The 26,877-nt window shown below is 43.1% G+C and overlaps 4 protein-coding genes across 4 annotated transcripts; all 4 read left to right on the top strand.

Annotated features, from left to right (window-relative positions):
• The first annotated feature begins 5,911 nt into the window (after positions 1-5,911).
• Positions 5,912-6,868, top strand: LOC115828300 (olfactory receptor 10G4-like). The gene has a single exon (XM_030792258.1). It carries the CDS (start codon positions 5,912-5,914, stop codon positions 6,866-6,868), a length of 957 nt encoding a protein of 318 aa, XP_030648118.1.
• Positions 6,869-8,758: 1,890 nt separating this feature from the next.
• On the top strand, positions 8,759-9,712 carry LOC115828299 (olfactory receptor 10G4-like). Its single transcript, XM_030792257.1, has one exon. The coding sequence runs from the start codon at positions 8,759-8,761 to the stop codon at positions 9,710-9,712; it is 954 nt and encodes a 317-aa protein (XP_030648117.1).
• Positions 9,713-18,933: 9,221 nt separating this feature from the next.
• Positions 18,934-19,890, top strand: LOC115828298 (olfactory receptor 10G4-like). Its single transcript, XM_030792256.1, has one exon. The coding sequence runs from the start codon at positions 18,934-18,936 to the stop codon at positions 19,888-19,890; it is 957 nt and encodes a 318-aa protein (XP_030648116.1).
• A 3,187-nt stretch (positions 19,891-23,077) lies between these two features.
• On the top strand, positions 23,078-24,420 carry LOC115828297 (olfactory receptor 10G4-like). The gene is made up of 2 exons (XM_030792255.1): positions 23,078-24,003; positions 24,363-24,420. Exons 1-2 carry the CDS (start codon positions 23,078-23,080, stop codon positions 24,418-24,420), a joined length of 984 nt encoding a protein of 327 aa, XP_030648115.1.
• Positions 24,421-26,877: the final 2,457 nt, after the last annotated feature.

Here is a 26,877-nt window from a genome sequence, read left to right as displayed (position 1 = left end):
CTCATAGACTGCTCTGTTTGTTGGAGATTTTCATTTTTGTCATTCAAACTTGCTTGCTATTATAAGTGTCATCATAGTATTACGTTGGCAGTGTCAGTTAGACTGATAACATGTGCATGCAGTGTTCTTTGAATAATTTCAGTTTTACTTAGCACTTCTTAGTAAAAATAATTACCTTTTCTCTCTGTTTTTTTTATACCCGAAGACCACAGAAACTGTTGAATGTTCAATAGAAAGAGTAGTGTTTTCCATTACTTTCACAGAAATAAATACAAGGCAAAAATAGCATAGTGGCTTATTATTATTATTATTGTTATTATTATTATTGTTGTTGTTGTTATTATTATTAGCGTTTTTGTTGTTGTTTGTTGTTCTTCTTCTTGTTATTATTATTATTTCTGACTTGTGTATACATTTTAGATAACTGAGTTACATTTCTACTATAGTATAAATGGATTCTGATTGTAGTATGCTCCTGTGTTTCTTTGTGGTGAACAGCTGAGAAATGTAGCATATCTCTGTGTAGACTTCGCCCATCTTCCATATGATTTCACACACAAAAATTAAAAAGCATTTTGTACAATGATATTTCATCAAGTACCTACAGTCACATCCATCTAGTAAACAACTTTCACTGATGGCATTTTATTAGACTCAATCCTTCCAGGAATAGTAAGATTTTGTATTGTCTGTGAAGAGGGTTTTTTTAACTTGTAAATACAAATCATTTCAAATGCAAAAGTGCAGCTATGTCTCATTTTGGGTTTTTTGAAAACTCATTCAGATGTTCAACAGAAAACCACAAATGGTGTCAGATTTAGTGGTCCAAAAACAAAAAAGAAGATGATGAACTCCAAACTAAATATAAATCATATAAGGGGATATCTTTTTTAGCTGAATAATTGCATTTTAAAATCAATTATTTTTTATAATAATATGCTATCATTGGTTCCAAACTTTTAAACTTTATTTAACATTAAAAAAAACTTTGAGGCAACTGAGCATAACTTCTGTTTCTTGTTTTTCTTGTTGTTGCTAATAAGAAAATGAAATCACAGTTCACTTGTAAATCTCTGATTACAAGTCACCCTCTCTGCAGGAGGCTCTGGATGGGGTTGTGTTCCCTGCTTTGGCAAGTAAATCAGACCACATTCATGTACCTCCCAATTTAACAACATAAATCCACCAACCCAGTAGTGATGCCTATGTTTGTGGCATTCAAGTTAGCAAGTTCCTACATAGGGTAAACTTAGGCAGTTGGTGTGTGTATGCCTGATATTTTGATACCATATGAATATATTTTATGGCATGCTAATTATGTTTATTGAAATGGATTGTACAAATACCATTTCAAAAAGACCTCTTGTGATGGAGTGAAAATTTGTCACAGAGCATGCGATTCAAGAACATCCAACATGATAAAATAAAAAAATCCAAAAGTCTTTCATGGAGGTCCAACAGTGAGTGCAGTCATAGGAGACAGGGGCAAAGTGATGATCAGTGTTTTAAGTATGTCCAGAGTTTATTCATTTTTAAATAACTTAAATCATCCCGCACAATTTACCTGTACTTTTGTAAAATTCTCGGTTTTTGCTTGCATGGGAATAACATCCAAGGATTCACGGACTCCTAACCAGATAGATAGATAGATAGATAGATAGATAGATAGATAGATAGATAGATAGATAGATAGATAGATAGCTTTCACAGAACACATTAACTCTGTGGACAATAACTTCAAGTTCACACAAGAGGATGTCAAGAACACAAACTTCTTGGATTGTGCCATACTCATTGAAGAGGAAAGAAGCATCCACATTGAAGTATACAGGAATACAGAAAGGAATGCACAGACTTATTCATTGGTGAAATGAAACAACTTTTAAACAAACGCATGGCTCAGCAAAGGAGGGCCAACTCCTCAGGTCAAGACTCAGCAGTTTACCTACACCTGAAGGACAAGGGGCACTCCTTTGAGGACAGCAATGTACATATTTTGGATAGGAAAGACGGGTGGTTTGAAAGAGGGGTGAAAAAGGCCATCTGCGTTAAAGTAGAGAAACCATCTCTCAACAGAGGAGGAGGTCTATGACACCGCTTATCACCTACCTACAATACTGTTCTTTCATCCCTTTCCAGGACATTTAACAACTGTTCACACTTGGCCACACATAACTCCAACGACTCTAACGACTGTCGTTACAACAACCAGGAAAACTAACAAACCAAGTGACATGAATGGCCTCGACAGCGACCCCACAGAGGTTAAATACCTGGAACTCGGCACCAGTCAGTCAGAAGTGAGGAAGCTGGATGAGAGGTGAAACGTCCTCAAGTATCTACAGCCAAGTCCAATTGCCCTTACACTCTTAGACTCTTTTTGGGTAAATCCAGCATGATAGTTATTATAGTCCAGTATGATAGCTCCTTACACTCTGATCCTCTCATGCTCATTACATGCAGTCTGTCTCATTCCCTAAGCCATGCTTTCCAAGTGAAAACCTGACACCTTTCCTTGTCCACACAGGTATAAGGGGCGTGTATCACAAATTATGTTGCTGCCACACGACGGGTATTCAGAGGTCATGCCCTCAGGGGTAAAAACAAACCTGAAGTCCCAAATAAGATGAAAATAAAACAGACCCTTTCAAATGATCGTTTAAGTTTTACCATTTACACCATAAATTTTACCACTTACACCATAATTTGGCCTTCAGTAGCAGACCACAAGTTAGGTAATTGGAAAGTTTCCTTCATAAAAGCATCAGAGGGCAACATAATAACAACATTGCTATAATGAACAAACTGGCTGCAAGCCATAAGTGAAGATCAGATTAAGCTTTTGGGTCTTAATGAAGACTGGGAATGCACTACATGTCTGTTAAAATCTTGACATGTGGAACCCATTCATATTTCACAGAATAGCATCTAAAACTTAGCTAGTCAGCATGTATCCTTGTAGATTCCTGCTTGTAACACTTCTCATTCTTGAAGAACACCAAACAAAAGTTCTTAGATGTCAGAAAATAATTGGGTCGTCCCAGACTGATCAGGAGGTCATAAGGACAGTTATCTGCACAACTTTCACCGCTTGTATTGTGCAGATTTTGCGCATTTGTGGCTCAAAAATGGAGGACCTATTTAATGTTTAATGAACGATGAGATTAAAAAGCACAGGCTCTCCCCACACCTCTCTCTCTCCTACTCAAGGCCCAGTGACGTCCAAAGATTGGTTCACAAGAACAACCAAAAATTCTCCATTGTCATATCGTTTTGTATAACAAATGCCGTCCTCTATGAGTGATTGCAGCACCAGCAATCTGCCCACATGTTGAGGATAGTATGGTACCACTAAGACCACCACCACCAAAGTGGAATGTGTTTAGTGGTCCACAAGCCTTGAGTGATTTGACAGTCAGCAGTGCCCATACAACGTCCCTGTCTATAGTTATTGACATGATTAGGACAGACAGATATGCTACGCTCATTACAGTGACCAGCTGGGCCAGTTTTAGAAGCTTGAGATGAGTGATGTAGTTACCTTTTGGGAGCATTGATTTTTTTAGCCATTTTGTAGAGCAAAATCCTTGTTTCCAGGGAGCGTGCATGCACTGGTTTGATTGGGATGAAGTCCACCCACACTACAGACTTTACCTGCCATGATGGTAAACTTCATGGTTGTGGTTAAAGTGATTAGCTGTCCTGAGCTGACAGGTGTGTAGAGAGCCTGCATGTCTGTATCTGTATGCAGCTTCCAGTAATCTATGCAGAATCTAAGCCCATCTGTTTCTTTTTTAAGTATACTAACCACAGAGACAGCCCAATCTGAAGATACTGGTTCAATGATTTTATCTACTAGCATCTAATCAATTAGCTCCCTCTTGAATTTCTGGCCAGAGAGGCATAGTAGGGCTTTTGTTCTTAGTCAGGAAGATTTTATGTGTGTGAACATTAATGTATCATAACTTTGATGTGTGCACCTTTGAGTTCTTCAGAAGTTGCTTCAGAACATGTTGCTCACATGAGTCATCCAGCTGAATGTCTTGGATTGCAGTGTTCGCCTCTGTAAACTTGTCATGAAAGGCTGGAGGTGCTTAGTGGCAAGGGCCAACAGCAGAAAAGAAAGCAACTAGGATGTCAGCGTCCACTTACAGAGGTCCTTCGGAAAGGCATGTTTCCTCCCATCGCCCTTGAACTAATACACTGTATTCATGACATCAATCTGCATTTCACAGAAAAACAAGAAATCAAGTTCCGACAGCAGGAAAAACAAGGACCTGTGAAGACCGAACAACAGCAAGTGCAATACAAGATCTTATATGATGGATGATTTGCACCCCACTCCAACCCAAGGCTTGACCGGCCCCTATATCAGTACAGTGGTCCATCTGTCTATGGTTTCAGTTTGTGTTTCCAGTGTTTACACCGGGATCTGTACATACAGGCAAAATCATGTATTATTTTTTTCTCACCTCGTACGTGGGTTCTTATCTGCTCTGTTAATTCACTCTCATGGTCCCCTGACAAAAATCTGCTGTTTGAATTTCTGCTCAAACTTAGCCCTTGTGGTAATTTCGAGGCAGACTGTGTTTAATCGACATCTCGTGCTGCTTTATGCTAAACATTTCTTAGGGTTCATCAGTGAGAGGTATGAAGGCTAAGTAGTCATTGAACTTCTCCAAATAGAGTAGAGGGACTTGTGTATCCTCTGTCCTCCTAAAGGAAGGAAACTGAAATTTCACTGAAATTTTTCAAAGGAGCCTCCCTCTCATATCTCCATGCATGAAAGGGTCAATAGGTGAGACAAGATCTCGTTCACCAGTGTTGGTTTGTGTTGTTGTCTGGGAAGCCTAGAGGTGGTCACGGATTGAGCAGACACAATGCACACTGGAGATGTGGTTTGGACTGAGGCATCGGCTATTGCAGCAGCTCCTTGTTTTAGGGATTTAATTTCTTCTGTGATGTCGTTCACATGTTTTGCACATAATTTGATCTTGGACAGTAAGGGATCCACAGTTTGTACCATGGTTTCATAATTTTATTGGTATCCTTCAGCACCTCAGCGTGTAAGTGTTCTGCTCACCAGTTTATGGTAGACATCACTTGATTCTGCAGGAGTTCAACATAACTGCTCACCATTTCTGAGTTCACCAACTCTGTGGGTTGTTTCTGAAAAAGAGTGTGATCGTTGTTTCTAAAAGCTTTGAAACTGATTCCTGCAACTCACCCTTTGTGATTAGACTGAACCTCAGAGAAGAATTTAAACTTTTAAACAATTTGCATAAATATAAGATAAATACTATGTTATCACAGTAATGAAATCAGCATATATTTCTATCAGTCCTGATGGGGTTGTTTTTTGCAGTTCCATGGCTACTTCTTTAATGAGTACTGTGGCCTACAAACACCAGGTGGCTTATTCGATGAGAGGATTTAAGGGGAGTGGCGTTCCATCTGCAAAAAAACACATAAAAATGCCAGGACTCTCAGTAGTCCTGAGATTTGCTGCAAGTGCACCAAACAACCTTTCATCCTAAATACCTTTTGGGTGTTCTCTTTCAGTAAAGGTAATGTAATGTGGTTTGGTTTGTTTAAATTACACCAGACATTTTGTAAAATATAATAATATAATGAACACTATTACACCTTATGTTGTGTAAAAATAAATAAATAAATAAATGAATATGAAATAAAAAGTACTGTAATGAATACTATGTATTAATGTTGCACAATTTTGCTTTTGCTGTTTTTTGAAGTCTGGAGGGGTTTTTTTCTTTAGAAAGCTTGTGTGTGTTCAGAACCAGTGCTTTATAACGCTTAAAAAACCTGTATTGGCCATACGACAGTGAGACAGATCTGGCAGTTTTAAATTTGTTGCTCCTCTCTTTCAGGTGTTTTGTACTAAGAGGAAATGAATCCAGGAAATGACACAGGTGTAAGAGTACAACAGTTTACAATTACAGGCTTTGACCATTTATCCAATCAAAAACTTCTTGGATGTCTCATCCTCATATGTTATGCCCTTACATTGTTGGGGAGTGGAACAAACATATGCCTCATTTTAACAGAGAGACGTTTACATAAACCCATGTATATTCTCATATGCAATTTAGCACTTGTGGATATCATGTTCACTACAAGCGCCAGTACAACAATGATTTCAGTTACCCTAGTGGAGAGTAAAACTATTTCTTACTACTCCTGTTTTTCAAGAATGTACGCTTTCCATGTGGGTGATATTACAGAATGTTTGGCATTGTCTTTGATGGCTATGGATCGTTTGGTTGCTATCAGCCTCCCATTAAGATACCACAGCATTCTCACAAATCCACGCATATTCATGCTCATTGCACTCACATGGCTTATTGCTATATGTGCCATGATACCCCTGGGCTTCATTGCTGATAATCTTCCCTACTGTCAACCAATTATCAGATATGTGTATTGTGATTACCCTGCAATGGTGAGGGCTGCATGTGCAGATCCAGAACCATCATTTGGGCTATCAACAGTAATAGGTGTATGGGTTCTGTGTGGACAACTTCCATTTGTCTTTTTAACATATGTTAAGATTGTGTACACTGTTCTAAGATTGCCAAATAAGAAAAGTCAGGGACACATGTTCAGAACATGCACTTCTCATGTTATAGCAGTCTCCTGTTACTTTTTACCAAGAGTAGTATCTGTGCTGTTAACCAGAATAGGTGTTCCACTTAATCTCACGGAGAGGAATGCTGTGACCGTTGTGTCTACAACCATTCCCTCACTTGTTAATCCAGTAGTTTATTGTTTGAGGACTAAAGAAATCAGAACACAATTGCTGAAAATACTGTCAAAGTTCAATTATATTACACCAGTCAAATCATGATTTAGTGTTGATATTCTGTGTTGATTGCTCAATATAATGTTAAATGTTTGCAATGCAAGCGCCGATCTACTTTTGGCAGGGTGAGGTGCCCCCCCCCCCCCCCACGTTTCTATGGATTCCAACTCAATATGTCTGATTTGCCTGGCGATCTTGTACCGTAAACCCCATTTCCAGAAAAGTTGGGACATTTTGTAAAATGCAATAAAAACAAGAATCTGTGATTTGTTAATTCTCTTGAACCTTTATTTAACAAACAAAAGTACAAAGAAAAAATTTCCAGTGTTTTCACTGATCAGCTTAAATTTATTTTGTAAATATAAACAAATTTAGGATTTGACACCTGCAACACATTCAAAAAAAGTTGAGACAGAGGCATGTTTATCACTGTGTTAAATCACCTTTTCTTTTAATTACACTTTTTAATCATTTGGCAACTGAGGATACTAAATGTAGACTTCAGCTGCTCAATAGTCCGTGGTCACCATTGTCTGATTCTCCTCTTCATGATGCGCCATACATTTTCAATAGGAGACAGGTCTGGACTGCTGGCAGGCCAGTCAAGCACACATTTTGTGTCTACAAAGCCGCGCTATTGTAGCACGTGCAGAATGAGGCCTGGCATTGTCCTGCTGACTTCCCGGGAAAAGACGTCGCCTTGATGACGGCATATGTCTCTCTAAAATCCCAGTAAATGCCTCTCTAAGATGTTGCATTTCTTAATGCTGCAGTGCACTGTGTTAAGTGAAAACGGTTTTCCAAAGTACTCCTGAGCCAACGTTTATCACAGTGGCATGACGGTTTCTCATGCACTGCCTTCTGAGGGCTCAAAAGTCATGTACATTCAACAGTGCTTCCTGGCCTTCGCCTGCATGGGCTGAGATTTCTCTGGATTCCCTCAATCTTTTCACAATATTATGTACTATAGATGGTGAAAGACCTAAATTCTTTGCAATCTTGTGTTGAGAAATGTTCTTTTTGAACTGTAGTGAAGTGGTGAGCCTTTAGTGGATGCTCCTTTTGTACCCAATCATGATACCCTCACCTGTTACAAGTTTACCTGCTTATTGTGGAATGTTTAAAACAGTGTAACTTGAATATTTTCACTCTATATTTTCAACCTTTTCACTCTTATTTTGCCTCTGTCCTAACTTGTCTTGAGCGTGTTGTAGGCATCAAATTCAAAATTTGTTTATATTTACAAAATACAATCAAGTTAGTCATCCCAAACATTACAACTCATTTCTTTGTACTTCTGTCAGTTAAATAAAGGTTCCAGAGAATTTACAAAAAGCAGATTTTTGTTTTTACTGCATTTTACAAAATATCCCAACTTTTCTGGAAATGGGGTTTGTACAATGTTTCAGTCCAATCCAGTCGCACCCCCCCCCCCCCAAACACACATACACACACACACAGAACTTTTTTAGTTTTCAGTTTTCACAGTTTCAAATATTTGTTCCTCCTGATTTAGGGAAGCTTTTACAATCAGCACATCCTCTACCTTCTGATGTAGATTTAACTTGGCTGCATGAAGGTTCATGGCGAGGAATGAATCGCCAAGTGTTGAGTACAGAAAAGCAGTAAGGGGAGTGGCGTTCCATCTGAAAAAACCACATAAAAATGCTAGGGCACTCAGTAGTCCTGAGATTTGCTGCAAGTGCACCAAACAACCTTTCATCCCAAATACATTGTGGGTTTTCTTCTTAAAGGTAGTGTCTCGTATTTGGTTTGTTTGAATTATTGTTTGTATTTATTCAAAACCAGTACTTTGATAACACTGTAAAAAAAAAATACATAGACTATACTGCAACAACACAGTCTGTTGACAAATTTTAATGTCTTGTTTCACTGTTGTATTTATCTCTTTCAGCTGTTTAACGCTGACAGAAAATGAATCCAGGAAATAACACAGGTGTAAGAGTACAACAGTTTACAATTACAGGCTTTGACCATTTATCCAATCAAAAACTTCTTGGATGTCTCATCCTCATATCTTATTCCCTTACATTGTTGGGGAGTGGAACAAACATATGCCTCATTTTAATTGACAGACGTTTACACAGACCTATGTATATTCTCATATGCAATTTAGCACTTGTGGATATCATGTTCACTACAAGCGCCAGTACAACAATGATTTCAGTTCTCCTTGCCGAGATGAAAACGATTTCTTACTACTCCTGTTTTTCAAGAATGTACGCTTACCATCTTGGTGATATTACAGAATGTTTGGCATTGTCTTTGATGGCTGTGGATCGTTTGGTTGCTATCAGTCTCCCATTAAGATACCACAGCATTCTTACCAATTCACGTATATTTATGCTCATTGCACTCACATGGCTTATTGCTATATGTACCATGATACCCCCAGGCATCATTGTTGATAATCTTCCCTACTGTCAGCCAATAATCAGATATGTGTTTTGTGAATTTGCGTCAGTGGTGAGGGCTGCATGTGCAGATCCAGAGCCATCATTTGGGGTATCAACAATAATAGGTGTATGGCTTCTATGTGGACAACTTCCATTTGTCTTTTTAACATATGTTAAGATTGTGTACACTGTTCTAAGATTGCCAAATAAGAAAAGTCAGGGACAAATGTTCAAAACATGCACTTCTCATGTTATAGCAGTCTCCTGTTACTTTTTACCAAAAGTAGTATATATGCTGTTAACCAGAATAGGTGTTCAACTTAATCTCACGGAGCGGAATGCTGTGACCATTGTGGCCACAACCATTCCCTCACTTGTTAATCCAGTAGTTTATTGTTTGAGGACTAAAGAAATCAGAACACAATTGCTGAAAATTTTGTCAATGTTCAATTATATTAGGCCAGTCAAATGATGATTAGTTTTAATCTTTTGTTTTGATTGCTCACTATAATGTTAAACGTTTGCAATGCAAGCACCAATCTATTTTTGGCAGGGTGAGGTGTCTCCACTCCCCCTTTCTATGGAATCAAGCTCAATCTGTTTGATTTGCCTGGCGATCTTGTACTACAATGTTTCTCTCCGATTGAATGTCGCCCTCCCCCCCCCCCCCCACCAGCACACACACACACACACACGCACACAACTTTTTTAGTTTTCACAGTTCCAAATATTTGTTCCTCCTGATTTAGCGAACCTCTGAAAACCAGCACATCTTCCACCTTCTGATGTAGATTTAACTTGGCTGCAGGAAGTCTCATGGCAAGGAAGGAGTTGCCAAGTGTTGAGACAGAAAAGCAGTATTTTACTTAATGCAATATAATTTCCTGGTAACCGGGATTTCCTTTTCTATTTTTTTTTTTATGTGATGAGTTATGATGAATTTGAAAACAAACTGTAACTTCATGTAATATAGCTTTTTTTATGGAAACATGTTTTGTTGAATTTGCTTTAATATATTTTAATATTTTATTGATTTATCTCAAGTTATCGATAAAAATATCCTGTGGGGTAAAGTAAAACAGTGTGTTGAATGGCTAATGACTCATGTCACTGATAGCGGGAGAATTTCCTTTGAGGAGCAGTTGAGCTTTGGCCCAGCATGTGAATTTCTTCCACTTATGTAAAAAGTAGAAGATAATAATAAGATCCAGAAGTATTTACATTTTATGCACCTTGGTTGTGTCACAAACTGAGCAATATACTGGATGTGTGTGAGGACAGGCTCAGTGTATATTAGACTTAGAACATGAAATACAGCAGATCAGGAAGAGGAACAGAGCAGAATCAGGACTCACACACTTAACAGAAGACTTTCCAAAGCTTTAAGACTTAGGGGTCATCACAGACTTCTAGTAAAGATAATTTCACACAAAGTACCAAAGGAAAATGAGGAGTATTTATACAATGATCAAACACCACTTAAAGAACTAAAATTAATCAAGCAATAGAAAACCAGGACGTGACTTAACAAATGGACAGTTGAGGGGTAAAGAGAGAACCAGAGTTTGACAGGTAGGTATTTCCCCTATTTCAGAATTCAGTGTGTGGGCGGCATGGTGGTGCAGTGTTTAGCACTGTCGCCTCACAGCAAGAAGGTTGTGGGTTTGTTTCCTGGCCAGTTGGCCAGGTCCTTTCTGTGTGGAGTTTGCATGTTCTCCCTGTGTCTGTATGGATTTCCATCCCAAGCTCCAGTTTCCTCCCTCAGTCCAAAGACATCTAGTCAGGTGAATTGGAAATGCAAAATTGCCCCTGGGTATGAATGTGTTTGTGTGGGTCTGCCCTGCGGTGGACTAGTGATCTGTCCAGGGTGTTTTCCCCGCCTTTTGGCCAATGAGCGCTCCAGCACCCCGCGACCCTAATTAGGATAAGCGGTTTGGAAAATGAATGACTGATCAAAAATTCATCCTGTTTTATTTTGCCTTTTAAATTTTGTATTACTGCATAGGCTTGCCCCTCCTAGAATCGCAACTTTATCGTGGTGGAGGGGTTTGTGAGCCCCTGTGATCCTGGGAGCTGTGCTGCCTGGAGCATGTAGCTCCTGGTAGGGTCACCCAAGGCAGAGAGGTCCCAGCTGAGGGGCCAGAAAAAAAGCAGTTCTTAAAGCCCTTATGAACAGCACCCACACAGAAACAGGCACCTCGCCTGGATAGGGGGACCCAGGGCCCCCTCCCGGAGCCAGACCTGGGAGATGAGCACGTAGTTGAGCGCCTGATGGCCAGACCTGCCACAGGGTCCGGCCAGGCTCAGCCCGAATGAGCCACATGGGGCCGCCCTCTCATGGGCCCACCACCTACGAGGGGAGAAATAGGGGCCGGGTGCGATGCCACGCGGGTGGCGGGTTGGGGCGAGGGCCCTGGAAGACTGGACTTACGGTACAGAAACGGTACACCTTTTGGTACTTGGAATGTCACCTCTCTGGGGGGGAAGGAGCCGGAACTTGTGCGGGAGGTGGAGTGATACCAACTAGATATAGTTGGGCTCACCTCTACGCACAGCCTTGGCTCTGGAACCAAACTCCTGGATGGGGGCTGGACTCTATCCTTCTCCGGAGTTGCCCGGGGTGAGCAGCGACGGGTAGGTGTGGGGTTACTTGTTAGCCCCTGACTTAGTGTCGCTGTGTTGGAGTTTGTCCCAGTGAATGAAAGGGTCACCTCACTGTGACTTCAGGTTGCAGGGGTGAAATCTCTGACTTTCGTGACGGCGTATGCACCGAACGGCAGCTCAGAGTACCCAGCCTTCCTAGATACACTGGAAAGTGTCCTAGTGAAGACACCATCTGGGGACTCTGTAGTTCTACTGGGAGACTTCAATGCTCACATTGGCAATGATGGAGAGACTTGGAGGGGAGTGATTGGGAGGAACGGCCTAGTCGTCTCATCAGACCTGCAGCTGTATGTCCTGAACACTCGGGTGAAGAGAGGGGCAGAGCTGTCAACTGATCACCACCTGGTGGTGAGTTGGATCAGATGGTGGGGGAGGTTGCTTCACAGACCTGGTAAACCCAAGCCCATAGTGAGGGCGAACTGGGAACTGCTGGCTGAGGACCCTCTGGAAGATCTTCAACTCACACCTCTGGAGGAGCTTCTCCCTGATCCCGAGGGAGTTGGGGATGTGGACTCCGAATGGACCCTGTTCAAAGCCTCCGTTGTTGAAGTAGCAGCTTTGAGCTGTGGCCAGACGGTCGTACCTGTCGTGGTGGCAACCCAAGGACCCGGTGGTGGACGCCACTGGTGAGGGAAGCCGTCAGGCTGAAGAGGGAAGCCTTCCGGGCTTGGCTAGCACAGGGGACTCTAGAATTGGCTGAGGTACCAGCACATCAAAAGGGTTGCAGAGACGGCGGTCATGGAAGCAGTTTGGGAGGAGTTTGGGGAGGCCATGGAAAAGGACTTTCGGTTGGCCCCAAAGAGGTTCTGGCAAACCGTTAGGCGACTCAGGAGGGGCAGGCAGTTCTCAGGAGGGACGGGGAGGTTCTGACCTCAACTGATAATGTGGTTGGACGATGGAACGAACACTTTGAGGAGCTCCTAAACCCGACCGACATGCCCTCCACAGAGAAGGCAGGGCCTGAAGATTCAGGAGGGTCGTCACCCATCTCTCTGGCAGAGGTCATTGAGGCAGTTAGGAAACGCCACAGTGGCAAGGCGCTAGGAGAGGATGAGATCAGCCCTGAAATGCTGAAGCCTTTGGATGTTGTTGGGCTGTCATGGCTGACATGTCTTCAGTGTTGTGTGGGAGTCAGGGACAGTGCCTGTGGAGTGGCAGACGGGGGTGGTGGTCCCCATTTTTAAACAGGGGAACTGGAGAGTGTGCTCCAGATATTGGGGTATCACACTGCTCAGCCTCCCTGGGAAAGCCTGCTCCAGGGTACTGGAAAGGAGACTGCGGCCGATTGTCAAACCTCGGATCCAGGAGGAACAATGTGGATTCCGTCCTGGCCGTGGAACAGCGGACCAGCTGTTCACCCTTACACAGATACTAGAGGGATCATGGGAGTTAGCCAATCCAGTTTACATGTGTTTTGTGAATTTGGAGAAGGCTTAGGACTGCGTTCCCCGAGGTGTGCTGTGAGGGGTGCTGTGGGAGTATGGGGTGCCAGGGTTGCTGCTGCGAGCTATTCGGTCCCTGTATAAGTGCAGTGACAGCTGTGTCCGCATTCTTGGCACTAAGCCAAGCTTGTTCCCCGTGGGTGTTGTACTCCACCAGGGCTGTACCTTGTCTCCAAGTCTGTTCGTGATTTTCATGGACAGGATTTCAAGGCACAGTCGGGGGGTGGAGGGTGTCCTGTATGGTGACCTTAGGATTGCATCTCTGCTCTTTGCAGATGATCTGGTCCTGTTGGCTTCATCAAGCCATGACCACCAGCACGCATTGGGGCAGTTTGCAGCTGAGTGTGAAGCAGTTGGGATGAGGATCAGCACCTCCAAGTCCGAGGCCATGGTCCTATGCCGGAAAAAGGTGGCTTGCCCCCTCCGAGTTGGGACTGAATTACTGCCTCAAGTGGAGGAGTTCAAGTATCTTGGGGTCTTGTTCACAAGTGAGGGTAAAATGGAGTGGGAGATCAGCAGGCAGATTGGGGCGGAGGCGGCAGTCATGCAGTCATTGTACCTGACCGTCATGGTGAAGAAGGAGTTGAGTCAGAAGGCAAGGCTCTCAATTTACCAGTCAATCTTTGTTCCAACCTTCACCTATGGTTACGAGCTCTGGGTAGTGACCGAAAGAATGAGATCGCGGATACAAGCGGCGGAAATGAGCTTCCTCCACAGGGTGGCTGGGCGCACCCTTAGGGATAGGGTGAGGAGCTCAGACACCCGGGAGGAGCTCGGAGTAGAGCCGCTGCTCCTCCGCATTGAAAGGAGCCAGTTGAGGTGGTTCGGGCACCTAGTCAGGATGCCTCCTGGGCGTCTCCCTGTGGAGGTGTTCTGGGCACGACCATCTGGGAGGAGACCCCGGGGCAGACCCAGGACACGTCGGGAGAATTATATATGGGATGTCTGGGCTACCCTCCTAAGCCTGCTGCCACCACAACCTTAGATTAGATTAGATTAGATTCAACTTTATTGTCATTGTGCAGAGTACAGGTACAAAGCCAATGAAATGCAGTAGCATCTAACCAGAAGTGCAAAAGCATAGTACTATTTACAGGTAAGTGCAGGTAGTGAGTACTGCAGTAGTGATATTGTATCTTACAGTATATACAGCATTATAGACAGTGGAGATACAGTATATACAGCATTTAAGACGATGGTGAGCAAATATACAGATATGTACATGTGTATATATGAATAAATAATGTTCTACACAGAGGTGAAGCTGCCAGAGTAGACAGAGGAGTGTGTATGTATAGGTTGAATAGATATAATAGACAAAATATATACAGTATGTTTATGTACAGTTAAAAATAGGGTACTCAGAGCAGCATGAGCGGAAGCCAGTGCAAAAGGAGCAGAAAACAGTGCATATAGTACAGAGATAGTGCATAGAGTACAGGTAGTGCAGTGGAGTGCAAATGAAGCTAGCGCTGTAGTGTGGAGTTCAGCAGGGTCACAGCCTCATGGAAGAAGCTCTTCCTGAGCCGGCTGGTGCGGGAGCGGAGGCTTTTGTAACTCCTGCCAGATGGGAGGAGGGTAAAGAGTCCGTGGTGAGGGTGGGATGCATCCTTGATGATGCTTTTCGCCCGAACCAGGCAGCGTTTGGTGTAAATGTTCTCGATGGTGGGCAGTTTGGTGCCGGTGATCCGTTGGGCAGTTTTCACCACCCGCTGGAGAGCTTTACGGTCTGCTGCGGAGCAGTTGCCATACCACACTGAGATGCAGTTGGTGAGTATGCTCTCAATGGTACAGCGGTAAAAGCCCACCAGTATATTGGAGCACAGATGAGCTTTCTTAAGGCTCCGCAGGAAGTAAAGCCGTTGCTGTGCCTTTTTGATGAGGATGGAGGAGTTCAGGGACCAGGTGAGACTGTCAGAGATGTGGACGCCCAGGAGTTTGAAGCTAGGTACACGCTCCACTACAGCTCCGTTGATGTAGATGGGGCCGTGTGCTTTGCTCCTAGCACGTCTGAAGTCCACAATGATCTCCTTGGTCTTCTGAGTGTTAAGGGCCAGGTTGTTGTCTGCGCACCACGCAGCCAGATGCTCGACCTCGTCCCTGTAGGCTGTCTCGTCATCCTCTCTGATCAGGCCTACCACCGTGGTGTCGTCTGTGAACTTGATTATGGTGTTGGAACCATGCACAGAGACGCAGTCGTAGGTGAAGAGGGAGTACAGGAGAGGGCTCAGCACACAGCCTTGTGGCACGCCGGTGCTCAGAGTGAGAGTGGAAGAGGTGAGGTAGTCTAACTTAACAGACTGGGGTCTGTTAGTCAGAAAGTCCAGAGTCCAGTTGCGCAGGGATGTGCTGATACCAAGCTGGCTAAGCTTGGAGATCAGCTTGGAGGGAATGACCGTGTTGAATGCTGAGCTGAAGTCAATGAACAGCATTCTGACATAGGAGTTGGGACTGTCTAGGTGGGTCAGGGCAGAATGGAGTGCCATGGAGACGGCGTCCTCTGCTGACCTGTTGGTGCGGTAGGCGAACTGGAGGGGATCCAAGGTAGAGGGCAGGCAGGATTTGAGATGCGATAGAACCAGTCTCTCAAAGCACTTTGCAATGATTGGGGTGAGTGCAACTGGTCGGAAGTCATTCAATGCCATAGCAGTGGAGTGCTTTGGCACCGGCAAGATGGTGGCAGTCTTGAAGCTTGTGGGGACAACTTCCTGGGCCAGGGACAGATTGAAAATGTCCGTGAAGACCCCAGCCAGCTGCCTTGCACAGACTCTGAGCACACGACCAGGTATTCCATCAGGACCAGCTGCTTTCCGTGCATTCACCCTGCCCAGGGTGGCACAGACATCAGAGCTGGAAAGTGAGAGAGGCAGTTCACCAGGGGGAAATCCACTTTGAGGGTGACCTCCTTGTTTTCCCGATCAAAGCGAGCGTAGAAGTGGTTGAGCTCGTCAGGTAGGGAAGCCGAGCTGGATGGGGGCACAGTACTGGGTGGTTTGTAGTCTGTGATGTTCTGTATGCCCTGCCACATGCGCCGGGGGTCCGAGGAGTTGAAGTGCTCCTCGATCCTCTGTTTGTATTGGTGTTTTGCTTCCCCTCCGCAGGTTGGCCCTGGCTGAGCTGTAAGCCTCCCGGTCACCAGACCTGAAGGCTGCATCTCTGGCTTTGAGCAGAAGGCGAACCTCACTGTTCATCCAGGGTTTCTGATTGGGGAAAGCCTTTATTTGTTTTAGCATTGTTACTCTGTCCACACACTTGTTGATGTAGTCCAAGACAGAGTTCGTATATGTATCAATGTCAGTCTGAGAGTTTGTGGTGGCATGGGCAGCAAACACACTCCAGTCTGTGTGCTGGAACTGGTTCTGAAGATCAGAGTCAGCATCCTCAGACCAGATCTTGATGGTCCTCATTGTTGGTTTCACACATTTAATGACCGGGCTATATCTGGGAAGCAGGAACAATGAGAGATGATCAGACTGTCCCAGATGGGGGAGGGGAGTGGCTTTGTAGGCGTCAGCCACATTGGTGTATACGTGATCCAAGGTTTTATGTCCCCTTGTGATGCATGAGACATTCTGATGGAATCGGGGAAGCACAGTACGCAGATTGCAGTGATTGAAGTCCCCGGCAACAATAAAGGCCCCGTGTGGATGCAGTGATTGAAGCTTGCTAATAGTGGCACTGAGGTCTTTCATGGCTACTTTAGCGTTAGCATCCGGTGGTATGTAAACTGCAGCAGCAATGATGCACGAGAACTCACGAAGGTAGATAAAAAGGTCTGCACTTAATAATCAGATATTCCAGATCAGCAGAGCAACAAGTGTCAGCAATGGTAGAGTCAGTGCACCATGATTTATACACATAGATGCATAAACCACCACCCCTGCTTTTACCTGTTGCTACTGCAGCTCTGTCAGCCCTGAAGACCGTGCGCCCCTCTAGTTCCACCACGTTGTTTGGGACATCATTGTTAAGCCATGTTTCCGTGAAAAACATGAGGTTACAGTCCATGAGCCTTTTCTGTGTTAGGGTCCAAGTCCTTAGTCCGTCCAGCTTGTTCGCTAGAGACCGTACATTGGCGAGGAAGATGCTAGGTAGCGCTTGCCGGTGCGGATTTAGCCATAGCCTGGCACGCAGACCTCCGCGCTTCCCCCGTCTTTGTTTACGATCTCTGCACCGCCACCGGACACTTCCGGACGGGATGAGTTGTCCTGCAGACCGCAGTGTCCTTTCCAACTCTGGTGGTAGTTCGTCGGTTCGTCGAAGTTGAGTGGAAAGTCCAAAACTATGTTGGTGCACCGATTGTTGATATCAAGAAGAGCCTGTTTACTGTATGTAAAGTTCGCGTAGCTGAATCGGGCAAACACGTAGTAGACAACCAGATAAATTAACACTATTTTGCTAAATCTGGTGAGACACTGAGCCTCGCGTTGTGCACGCGCCGCCATCTTGGTCATTCAAACTGGTCCCGGATAAGCGGCGGTGAATGAATGAATGAATGAATGCATAGGCTAGGATTAGCCACAGTTAAATGCCTCCAAAAGTATCATAATCAAGATGAAGACTTTTAAATGAACAATGACACCATTAGTTGTTTTTTCACATGCTATTTATGTTAGTATATCCTTTATTTGGGGATTTAGGGAGGACTTTTACCCATTTTCTCCTATGATGACAAGTCTGATTCCCTGTACCATAAAAACTGTCCTCCATTACACAATCCTTGCACCTATCAAAGGCTCTGAGGACTTGCACATGTATCCTCTGATACATGCGAATGCAGCGAGCATGTCTTTTAACCTGACACTGTATAAGCATCTCCATGAGAACATTACACATGTGGAGACCCACAGTATTGACCTTGATTAGCCTGTCACTATGCAGGTGCCCTGCTGAAACAAGAGATTCTATCCAGTAGGGCATAATGTTCAATTCAGTGACCACAAGACATTTGTTTTGGTGACACATAAGTCTTCTCCATGTCTGACAAGGGAAAATATATTGTCCTAATATCTGTTTCCATAGAGCTTTATATATATTGCAAAATATAATTGAAATGGCATAAAAGATAAATGCTATCAGCCCTGATGGGGTTGTTTTTTGCACACAGTTCCATGGCTGCTTCTTTAATGAGTATTGTGGCCTACAAACACCAGCTAGCTAATTCAATGAGAGGATCTAAGGGGAGTGGCGTTCCATCTGAAAAAAACACATAAAAATGCCAGGACTCTCAGCAGTCTACAGATTTGCTGCACGTGCTCCAAAAAATCTGTCATCCCACTTTTTGGGTTCTGTTCTTAAAGGTACTCTCTCATGTTTTGATTTGTTTGAATTACACTTGATATTTTGTAAAAGATAATAATATAATGAACTTGATGTACTAATGATGTGTAGTTTTGCTATATTTTTGTAGTCTGGTTTGGAGAAAATTCTTTTGTTAGAAAGGTTGTATTTATTCAAAAGCAGTACTTTGATAACACTGTTAAAAAAAAATACATAGACTATACTGCAACAACAGTCTGTTGACAATTTTTTATGTCTGGCTTCACTGTTGTATTTATCTTTTTCAGCTGTTTAATGCTGACAGAAAATGAATCCAGGAAATGACACAGGTGTAAGAGTACAACAGTTTACAATTACAGGCTTTGACCATTTATCCAATCAAAAACTTCTTGGATGTCTCATCCTCATATCTTATACCTTTACGTTGTTGGGGAGTGGAACAAATATATGCCTCATTTTAACAGAGAGACGTTTACATAGACCCATGTATATTCTCATATGCAATTTAGCACTTGTGGATATCATGTTCACTACAAGCGCCAGTACAACAATGATTTCAGTTCTCCTTGCCGAGATGAAAACGATTTCTTACTACTCCTGTTTTTCAAGAATGTACGCTTACCATGTGGGTGATATTACAGAATGTTTGGCATTGTCTTTAATGGCTGTGGATCGTTTGGTTGCTATCAGCTTCCCATTAAGATACCACAGCATTCTCACAAATTCACGTATATTCATGCTCATTGCACTCACATGGCTTATTGCTATATGTGTCATGATACCCCCAGGCCTCGTTGCTGATAATCTTCCCTACTGTCAGCCAATTATCAGATATGTGTTTTGTGAATTTCCGTCAATGGTGAGGGCTGCATGTGCAGATCCAGAGCCATCATTTGTGGTATCAACAGTAATAGGTGTATGGGTTCTATGTGGACAACTTCCATTTGTCTTTTTAACATATGTTAAGATTGTGTACACTGTTCTAAGATTGCCAAATAAGGAAAGTCAGGGACAAATGTTCAAAACATGCACTTCTCATATTGTAGCAGTTTCCTGTTACTTTTTACCCAAAGTAGTATCTGTGCTGTTAACCAGAATAGGTGTTCAACTTAATCTCACGGAGCGGAATGCTGTGGCCATTGTGGCCACAACCATTCCCTCACTTGTTAATCCAATAGTTTATTGTTTGAGGACTAAAGAAATCAGAACGCAATTGCTGAAAATACTGTCAAAGTTCAATTATATTACACAAGTCAAATCATGATTTAGTTTTGATATTCTGTGTTGATTGCTCAATATAATGTTAAACGTTTGCACTGCAAGTATTGATCTACTTTTGGCAGGGTGAGGTGTCTCCACTCCCCTTTTCTATGGATTCCAACTCAATGTGTCTGATTTGCCTGGCTCTTGTACTGCAAACCCCATTTCCAGAAAAGTTGGGATGTTTTGTAAAATGCAATAAAAACAAGGATCTGTGATTTGTTAATTCTCATGAACCTTTATTTAACAAACAAAAGTACAAAGAAAAGATTTTCAGTGTTTTCACTGACCAACTTAAATGTATGTTGTAAATATAAACAAATTTAGAATTTGACGCCTGCAACACATTCAAAAAAAGTTGGGACAGAGGCATGTTTATCACTGTGTTAAATCACCTTTTCTTTTAATTACACTTTTTAATCGTTTGACAACTGAGGATACTTATTGTTGCAGTTTTGCAAGTGGATTTTTTGCCCATTCTTGCTTGATACAAGACTTCAGCTGCTCAGTAGTCCGTGGTCACCATTGTCTGATTCTCCTCTTCATGATGCGCCATACATTTTCAATAGGAGACAGGTCTGGACTGCTGGCAGGCCAGTCAAGCACACATTTTGTGTCTACAAAGCCGCGCTATTGTAGCACGTGCAGAATGAGGCCTGGCATTGTCCTGCTGACTTCCCAGGAAAAGACGTCGCCTTGATGACAGCATAAGTCTCTCTAAAATCCCAGTAAACGCCTCTGCGTCATTGGTACATTCACATATATGCAAGTCACCCATGCCACGGGCACCGATGCACCCCCATATCATAACATCTGGCTTTTGCACCTTTCACTGATGACAGTCCAGATGGTCCAATTCATCTTTGGCACGGAGAACTCGACCGTTTTTCCCCAAAACAAGCTGAACCGTGGACTCATCTGACCACAGCACACTGTCTTTCGATCTATTTGAGATGAGCTCGGGCCCAGAGAACTCGGCGGCATTTCTGCATAGGATTGACGTATGGCTTTCTCTTTGCGTAACAGAGTTTCAGGTTGCATTTCTTAATGCTGCAGTGCACTGTGTTAAGTGAAAACGGTTTTCCAAAGTAGCTCTGAGCCAGTGTGGCTATATTTATCACAGTGGCATAACTGTTTCTCACACAATGCCTTCTGCGGGCTCAAAGGTCACGCACATTCAACAGTGCTTCCTGGCCTTCGCCTGCATAGGCTGAGATTTCTCTGGATTCCCTCAATCTTTTCACAATATTATGTACTATAGATGGTGAAAGACCTAAATTCTTTGCAATCTTGTGTTGAGAAATGTTCTTTTTGAACTGTAGTGAAGTGGTGAGCCTTTAGTGGATGCTCCTTTTGTACCCAATCATGATACCCTCACCTGTTACAAGTTTACCTGCTTATTGTGGAATGTTTAAAACAGTGTAACTTGAATATTTTCACTCTATATTTTCAACCTTTTCACTCTTATTTTGCCTCTGTCCTAACTTGTCTTGAGCGTGTTGTAGGCATCAAATTCAAAATTTGTTTATATTTACAAAATACAATCAAGTTAGTCATCCCAAACATTACAACTCATTTCTTTGTACTTCTGTCAGTTAAATAAAGGTTCCAGAGAATTTACAAAAAGCAGACTTTTTGTTTTTACTGCATTTTACAAAATATCCCAACTTTTCTGGAAATGGGGTTTGTACAATGTTTCAGTCCAATTCAGTCGTACCCCCCCCCCCCCAAACACACATACACACACACACAGAACTTTTTTAGTTTTCAGTTTTCACAGTTTCAAATATTTGTTCCTCCTGATTTAGGGAAGCTTTTACAATCAGCACATCCTCTGCCTTCTGATGTAGATTTAACTTGGCTGCAGGAAGGCTCATGGCATGGAAGGAATCGCCAAGTGTTGAGACAGAAAAGCAGTATTTTACTTAATGTATTGTAATTTCCTTGTAATAGATATTTCCTTTTCTGTCTTTTTTTTATAATGTGATGAATTATGGTGAATATTAATAGTAACAATAATTTCATCTGATAAATATTTTAACTGAAACTTGTTTTGTTGAAACTGTTTTGATATATTTTAGTATTTAATTCAACTCTTCTGATCTCGCGTTATCAATACAGTTATCCTGGTAAGTAAAGTAAAACAGTGTACTGAATGGCTAATGATTCATGTCACTGATTGTGAGAGAACTTTCCTTTTAAAAGTTGGGTTGGGTAATACCTGCAAATAAGTTCATTTCCTTTGAGGGGCAGAGTTTTGTCCAGATATGTGAATTTTTCCACTTATATAACAAGTAGAAGATAATAATAAGATCCACAATTATTTACCTTTCATGTACCTTGGTTGTGTCACAAACTGAGGGATATGTTGGATATGTGTGAAGACAGGCTCAGTGTATAATAGACTTGGAACATGGAATACAGCGGACCAGGAGCAGAACAGAATCAGGAGACACACACTTAACAGTGGACTTTCCAAAGCTTTCAGACTTAGGGGTCATCACAGACTTCTAGTAAAGACAATTTCACGCAAAGTGCCAAAGGAAAATGAGGAGTATTTATACAAGGATCAAACATGGCTTGATGAACTAAGAACAGATATATACTCTGACTATTTAACCAGAAAAACCAACTTAACAAATGACAAAGGAAAATATACTGCCCTAACTTTGCCAAGTTTGCAACATCTGTTTGCATAAAGCTTTAGATATATTGGAAAATGTAACTGAAATAGCATAAAAGATATATAGTATGTTTTCGTAGAGGTGAAATCATTCTGTCAGTCCTGATGGGGTTGTTTTTTGCACACAGTTCCATGGCTGCTTCTTTAATGAGTATTGTGGCCTACAAACACCAGCTAGCTTATTCAATGAGAGGATTTAACGGGAGTGGCATTCCATCTGAAAAAAAACCACATAAAAATGCCAGGACTCTCAGTAGTCCTGAGATTTGCTGCAAGTGCATCAAACAATCTTTCATCCCAAATACCTTGTGGGTTTTCTTCTTAAAGGTAGTGTCTCGTATTTTGGTTCGTTTGAATTATTGTTTGTATTTATTCAAAACCAGTACTTTGATAACACAGTAAAAAAAAATACATAGACTATACTGCAACAACACAGTCTGTTGATAAATTGTAATGTCTTGTTTCACTGTTGTATTTATGTCTTCCAGCTATTTAACACTAAGAGAGAATGAATCCAGGAAATGACACAGGTGTAAGAGTACAACAGTTTACAATTATAGGCTTTGACCATTTATCTCATCAAAAACTTCTTGGATGTCTCATCCTCATGTCTTATTCCCTTACTCTGTTGGGGAGTGGAACAAATATATGCCTCATTTTAACAGAGAGACGTTTACATAGACCCATGTATATTCTCATATGCAATTTAGCACTTGTGGATATCGTGTTCACTACATGTGCCAGTACAACAATGATTTCAGTTCTCCTTGCAGAGATGAAAACGATTTCTTACTACTCCTGTTTTTCAAGAATGTACGCTTTCCATGTGGGTGACATTACAACATGTTTGGCATTGTCTTTGATGGCTGTGGATCGTTTGGTTGCTATAAGTCTCCCATTAAGATACCACAGCATTCTCACTAATTCACGTATATTCATGCTCATTGCACTCACATGGCTTATTGCTATATGTGTCATGATACCCCTGGGCCTCATTATTGTTAATCTTCCCTACTGTCAGCCAACTATCAGATATGTGTATTGTGACTACCCTGCAATGGTGAGGGCTGCATGTGCAGATCCAGAACCATCATTTCGTACACCAACAATTATAGGTGTATGGGTTCTATGTGGACAACTTCCATTTGTCTTTTTAACATATGTGAAGATTGCGTACACTGTTCTAAAATTGCCAAATAAGGAAAGTCAGCGACAAATGATCGAAACATGCACTTCTCACGTTATCGCAGTCGCCTGTTACTTTGTACCAAAAGTAGTATCTATGCTGCTAACTAGAATAGGTGTTAAACTTAATCTTACCGAGCGGAATTCTGTGGTCATTGTGTCTTCAACTGTTCCCTCACTTCTTAATCCAATAGTTTATTGTTTGAGAACCAAGGAAATCAGAATGCAATTGCTGAAAATATTGTCAAAGTTCAATAATATTTTGCCAGTCAAATGATGATTACTTTTGATCTTCTGTTTTGATCGCTCACTGTAATGTTAAACGTTTGCTATGCAAGCATTTATCTACTTTTGGAAAGGCGAGGTGTCTCCACTCCACCTTTCTATGGATCCCATCCTAATCTGTTTGATTTGCATCTTGTAGTACAATGTTTCACTCCAGTTCAATAGCAGCCCCCCCCCCCCCAACACCTCAAACACACACACACACAAAATTTTATAGTTTTCAGTTTTCACAGTTCCAAATATTCTCTCCTCCTGATTAGTGAACCTCTCAAAATCAGTACATCTTCCACCTTCTGATGTTGATTTGACTTGGCTGTGTGAAGCCTCATGGCAAGGAAGGAATCGCCAAGTGTTAGGACAAAAAAGCAGTATTTTACTTAATGCAATATAATTTCCTGGTAACAGATACTTCCTTTTCTGTCTTTCTTTTAACATGATGAATTATGATGAATTTGAATACAAACCGTAACTTCATGTAATATAGTTTTTTTTTCATGGAAACCTGTTTTGTTGAACCTGTTTCAATATATTTTAGTATTTGATTGGCAATTTCTGGTCTCGTGTTCTCAATAAAGACATCCTGAGGAGTAAAGTAAAATTGTGTCACAAAACTACAATTACAATTTACAATTTAGCATTTAGCAGACGCTTTTAGCCAAAGCGACTTACAATTAGTGCATCAGTCGGATTCCTAATACCTCATAAGCAGACATCGCTAAAAAGACTGAGTGTCAATTTACTCTTTCGTATCGCGCCCCTGGAAGAGAAACCTTGTCTTGTATCTAGACAAACATAGATACAAGACAAGGTTTTGTTTTTTTTTTAAGGAAGGGGGGTTAGGCTTAGGGGGATAGGTGGGTTCTGAAGAGGTGGGTTTTCAGTTTCTTGCTGAAGATGGTGAGGGATTCCGCAGTCCTAACTGTATGAGGGAGGTCGTTCCACCACCGAGGGGCAATGGCAGAGAAGAGGCATGGTCGGGAGGAGCGGCTGCCGGGTTCCCGAAGTGAGGGGACCGTCAGCTGACCAGAGGTCGTAGAGCGGAGGGTTCTAGTAGTGGTATATGGAGTTATTAGGGACTGAAGGTATGATGGGGCGGAGCCTCTTGTTGCCTGGTAGGCCAGTACCAGTGTCTTGAATTGAATGCGGGCAGCTACCGGAAGCCAGTGGAGCGCAGTAAGCAGTGGAGTGACATGAGAGTGCTTAGGGAGGTTGAAGACCAGGCATGCAGCGGCGTTCTGCACGAGCTGGAGCGGCCTGATGGCGCAGGTCGGTAAGCCAGCCAGTAGGACGTTGCAGTAGTCCAGGCGGGAGATGACAAGTGCTTGGACCAGGAGCTGGGTCGCCTGTTGTGTGAGGAATGGGCGGGTTCTCCTGATATTGTATAGGGAGAATCTGCAGGATCGAGTGACTGCTGCAATAGGTTAGCTGGTTGTCGAGGGTTACGCCTAGGTTTTTGGCTGCTGTGGTGGGGAACACCACAGATCCCTCGATGGTGATTGCAGTGTCAATCGTTGGGGAGTTCTTTGCAGGAAAAAACAGAAGCTCAGTTTTGTCCAGGTTGAGTTTGAGGTGGTTAGCAGACATCCAGGAGGCAATGTCAGCTAAGCAGGCTGCGATGCGAGGCTGAACCTGAGAGTTAGAGGGGGGGAAGGAGAAGAACAGTTGTGTATCATCAGCGTAGCAGTGGTAAGAGAGACCATGGGCGGAGATAACTTGACCAAGTGATCTGGTGTAGAGAGAGAAGAGGAGTGGACCAAGTACCGAACCTTGTGGGACTCCCGTGTGGAAAGGGCAGGGGGAGGAGACCAATTCCCTCCAAGAGACCTGGTAGGAATGGTCAGACAGGTAGGACTTGAACCATGCGAGTGCAGAACCCGCGATGCCCAGCCCAGCAAGGGATGAGAGGAGTATCTGGTGGTTGACCGGGTCAAATGCTGCAGAGAGGTCTAGGAGTGTGAGGACAGAGCTGAGAGACTTTGCTCTGGCCAAGTGGAGCTCCTCCGAGACAGCAAGGAGGGCCGTCTCGGTGGAGTGGCCAGCTTTGAATCCAGATTGGTTCTGATCCATGAGATTGTTCTGCAGAAGATATGGAGAGAGTTGGTTATATGCTGCACGTTCCAGGGTTTTGGAGAGAAACGGTAGGAGAGAGACTGGACGGTAGCTACTGACATCAGCAGGGTCTAGAGTGGGCTTCTTAAGCAGTGGCTTGACCCGTGCCCTCTTCAGAGCAGAAGGAACTGTGCCGGTAGACAGAGAGCTGTTGATTAAGGATGAGATGAAGGGCAGAATGTCGTCCAAGATGGCCTGAAAGAGAGGGGAGGGGATGGGGTCTAAAGGACAGGTAGTAGGACGATGGGATTTGATAAGTAGGAGAGCTTCCGAGTCAGATAGAGGGGAGAAGGAGGAAAAGATAGTGGGCGAGGCGGAGAGTGCAGGATCCGGGGTGGGCGGGGATGGGGGAAAGGAGTCGCAGATGCCTTTGATCTTTTTTCGAAGAAGGAAACAGTCATCAGCAGATAGGTATGAGGGAGGAGGAGGAGGAGAGAGGAGGGAGGAGAAGGTGGAGAAGAGTTTGCGGGTGTTGGAAGAGGCGGTGTTGATCCTGGAGTGGAAGAAGGCAGATTTAGCAGAGGACAGGGTAGAGGAGAAAGAAGAAAGAAGGGAGTGGTAGTAGGATAGGTAGTTGAGGGATCTTGATTTCCGTTCAGCCGCGCGAATTTTGGCTCTGTCAGCACGAATGCTATCAGTCAGCCAGGGACTGGGAGCAGAGAGGCGAGCCGGCTTGGTGACGGGGGGCAGAGAGTGTCCAAGGAGGAGGCCAGTGCAGAGAGGACTGTA

This window comes from Chanos chanos, chromosome 15 (assembly GCF_902362185.1).
Source record: "Chanos chanos chromosome 15, fChaCha1.1, whole genome shotgun sequence".
Classification (NCBI taxonomy): Eukaryota; Metazoa; Chordata; class Actinopteri; order Gonorynchiformes; family Chanidae; genus Chanos; species Chanos chanos.
This window is presented reverse-complemented; position numbering and strand designations above follow the sequence as displayed.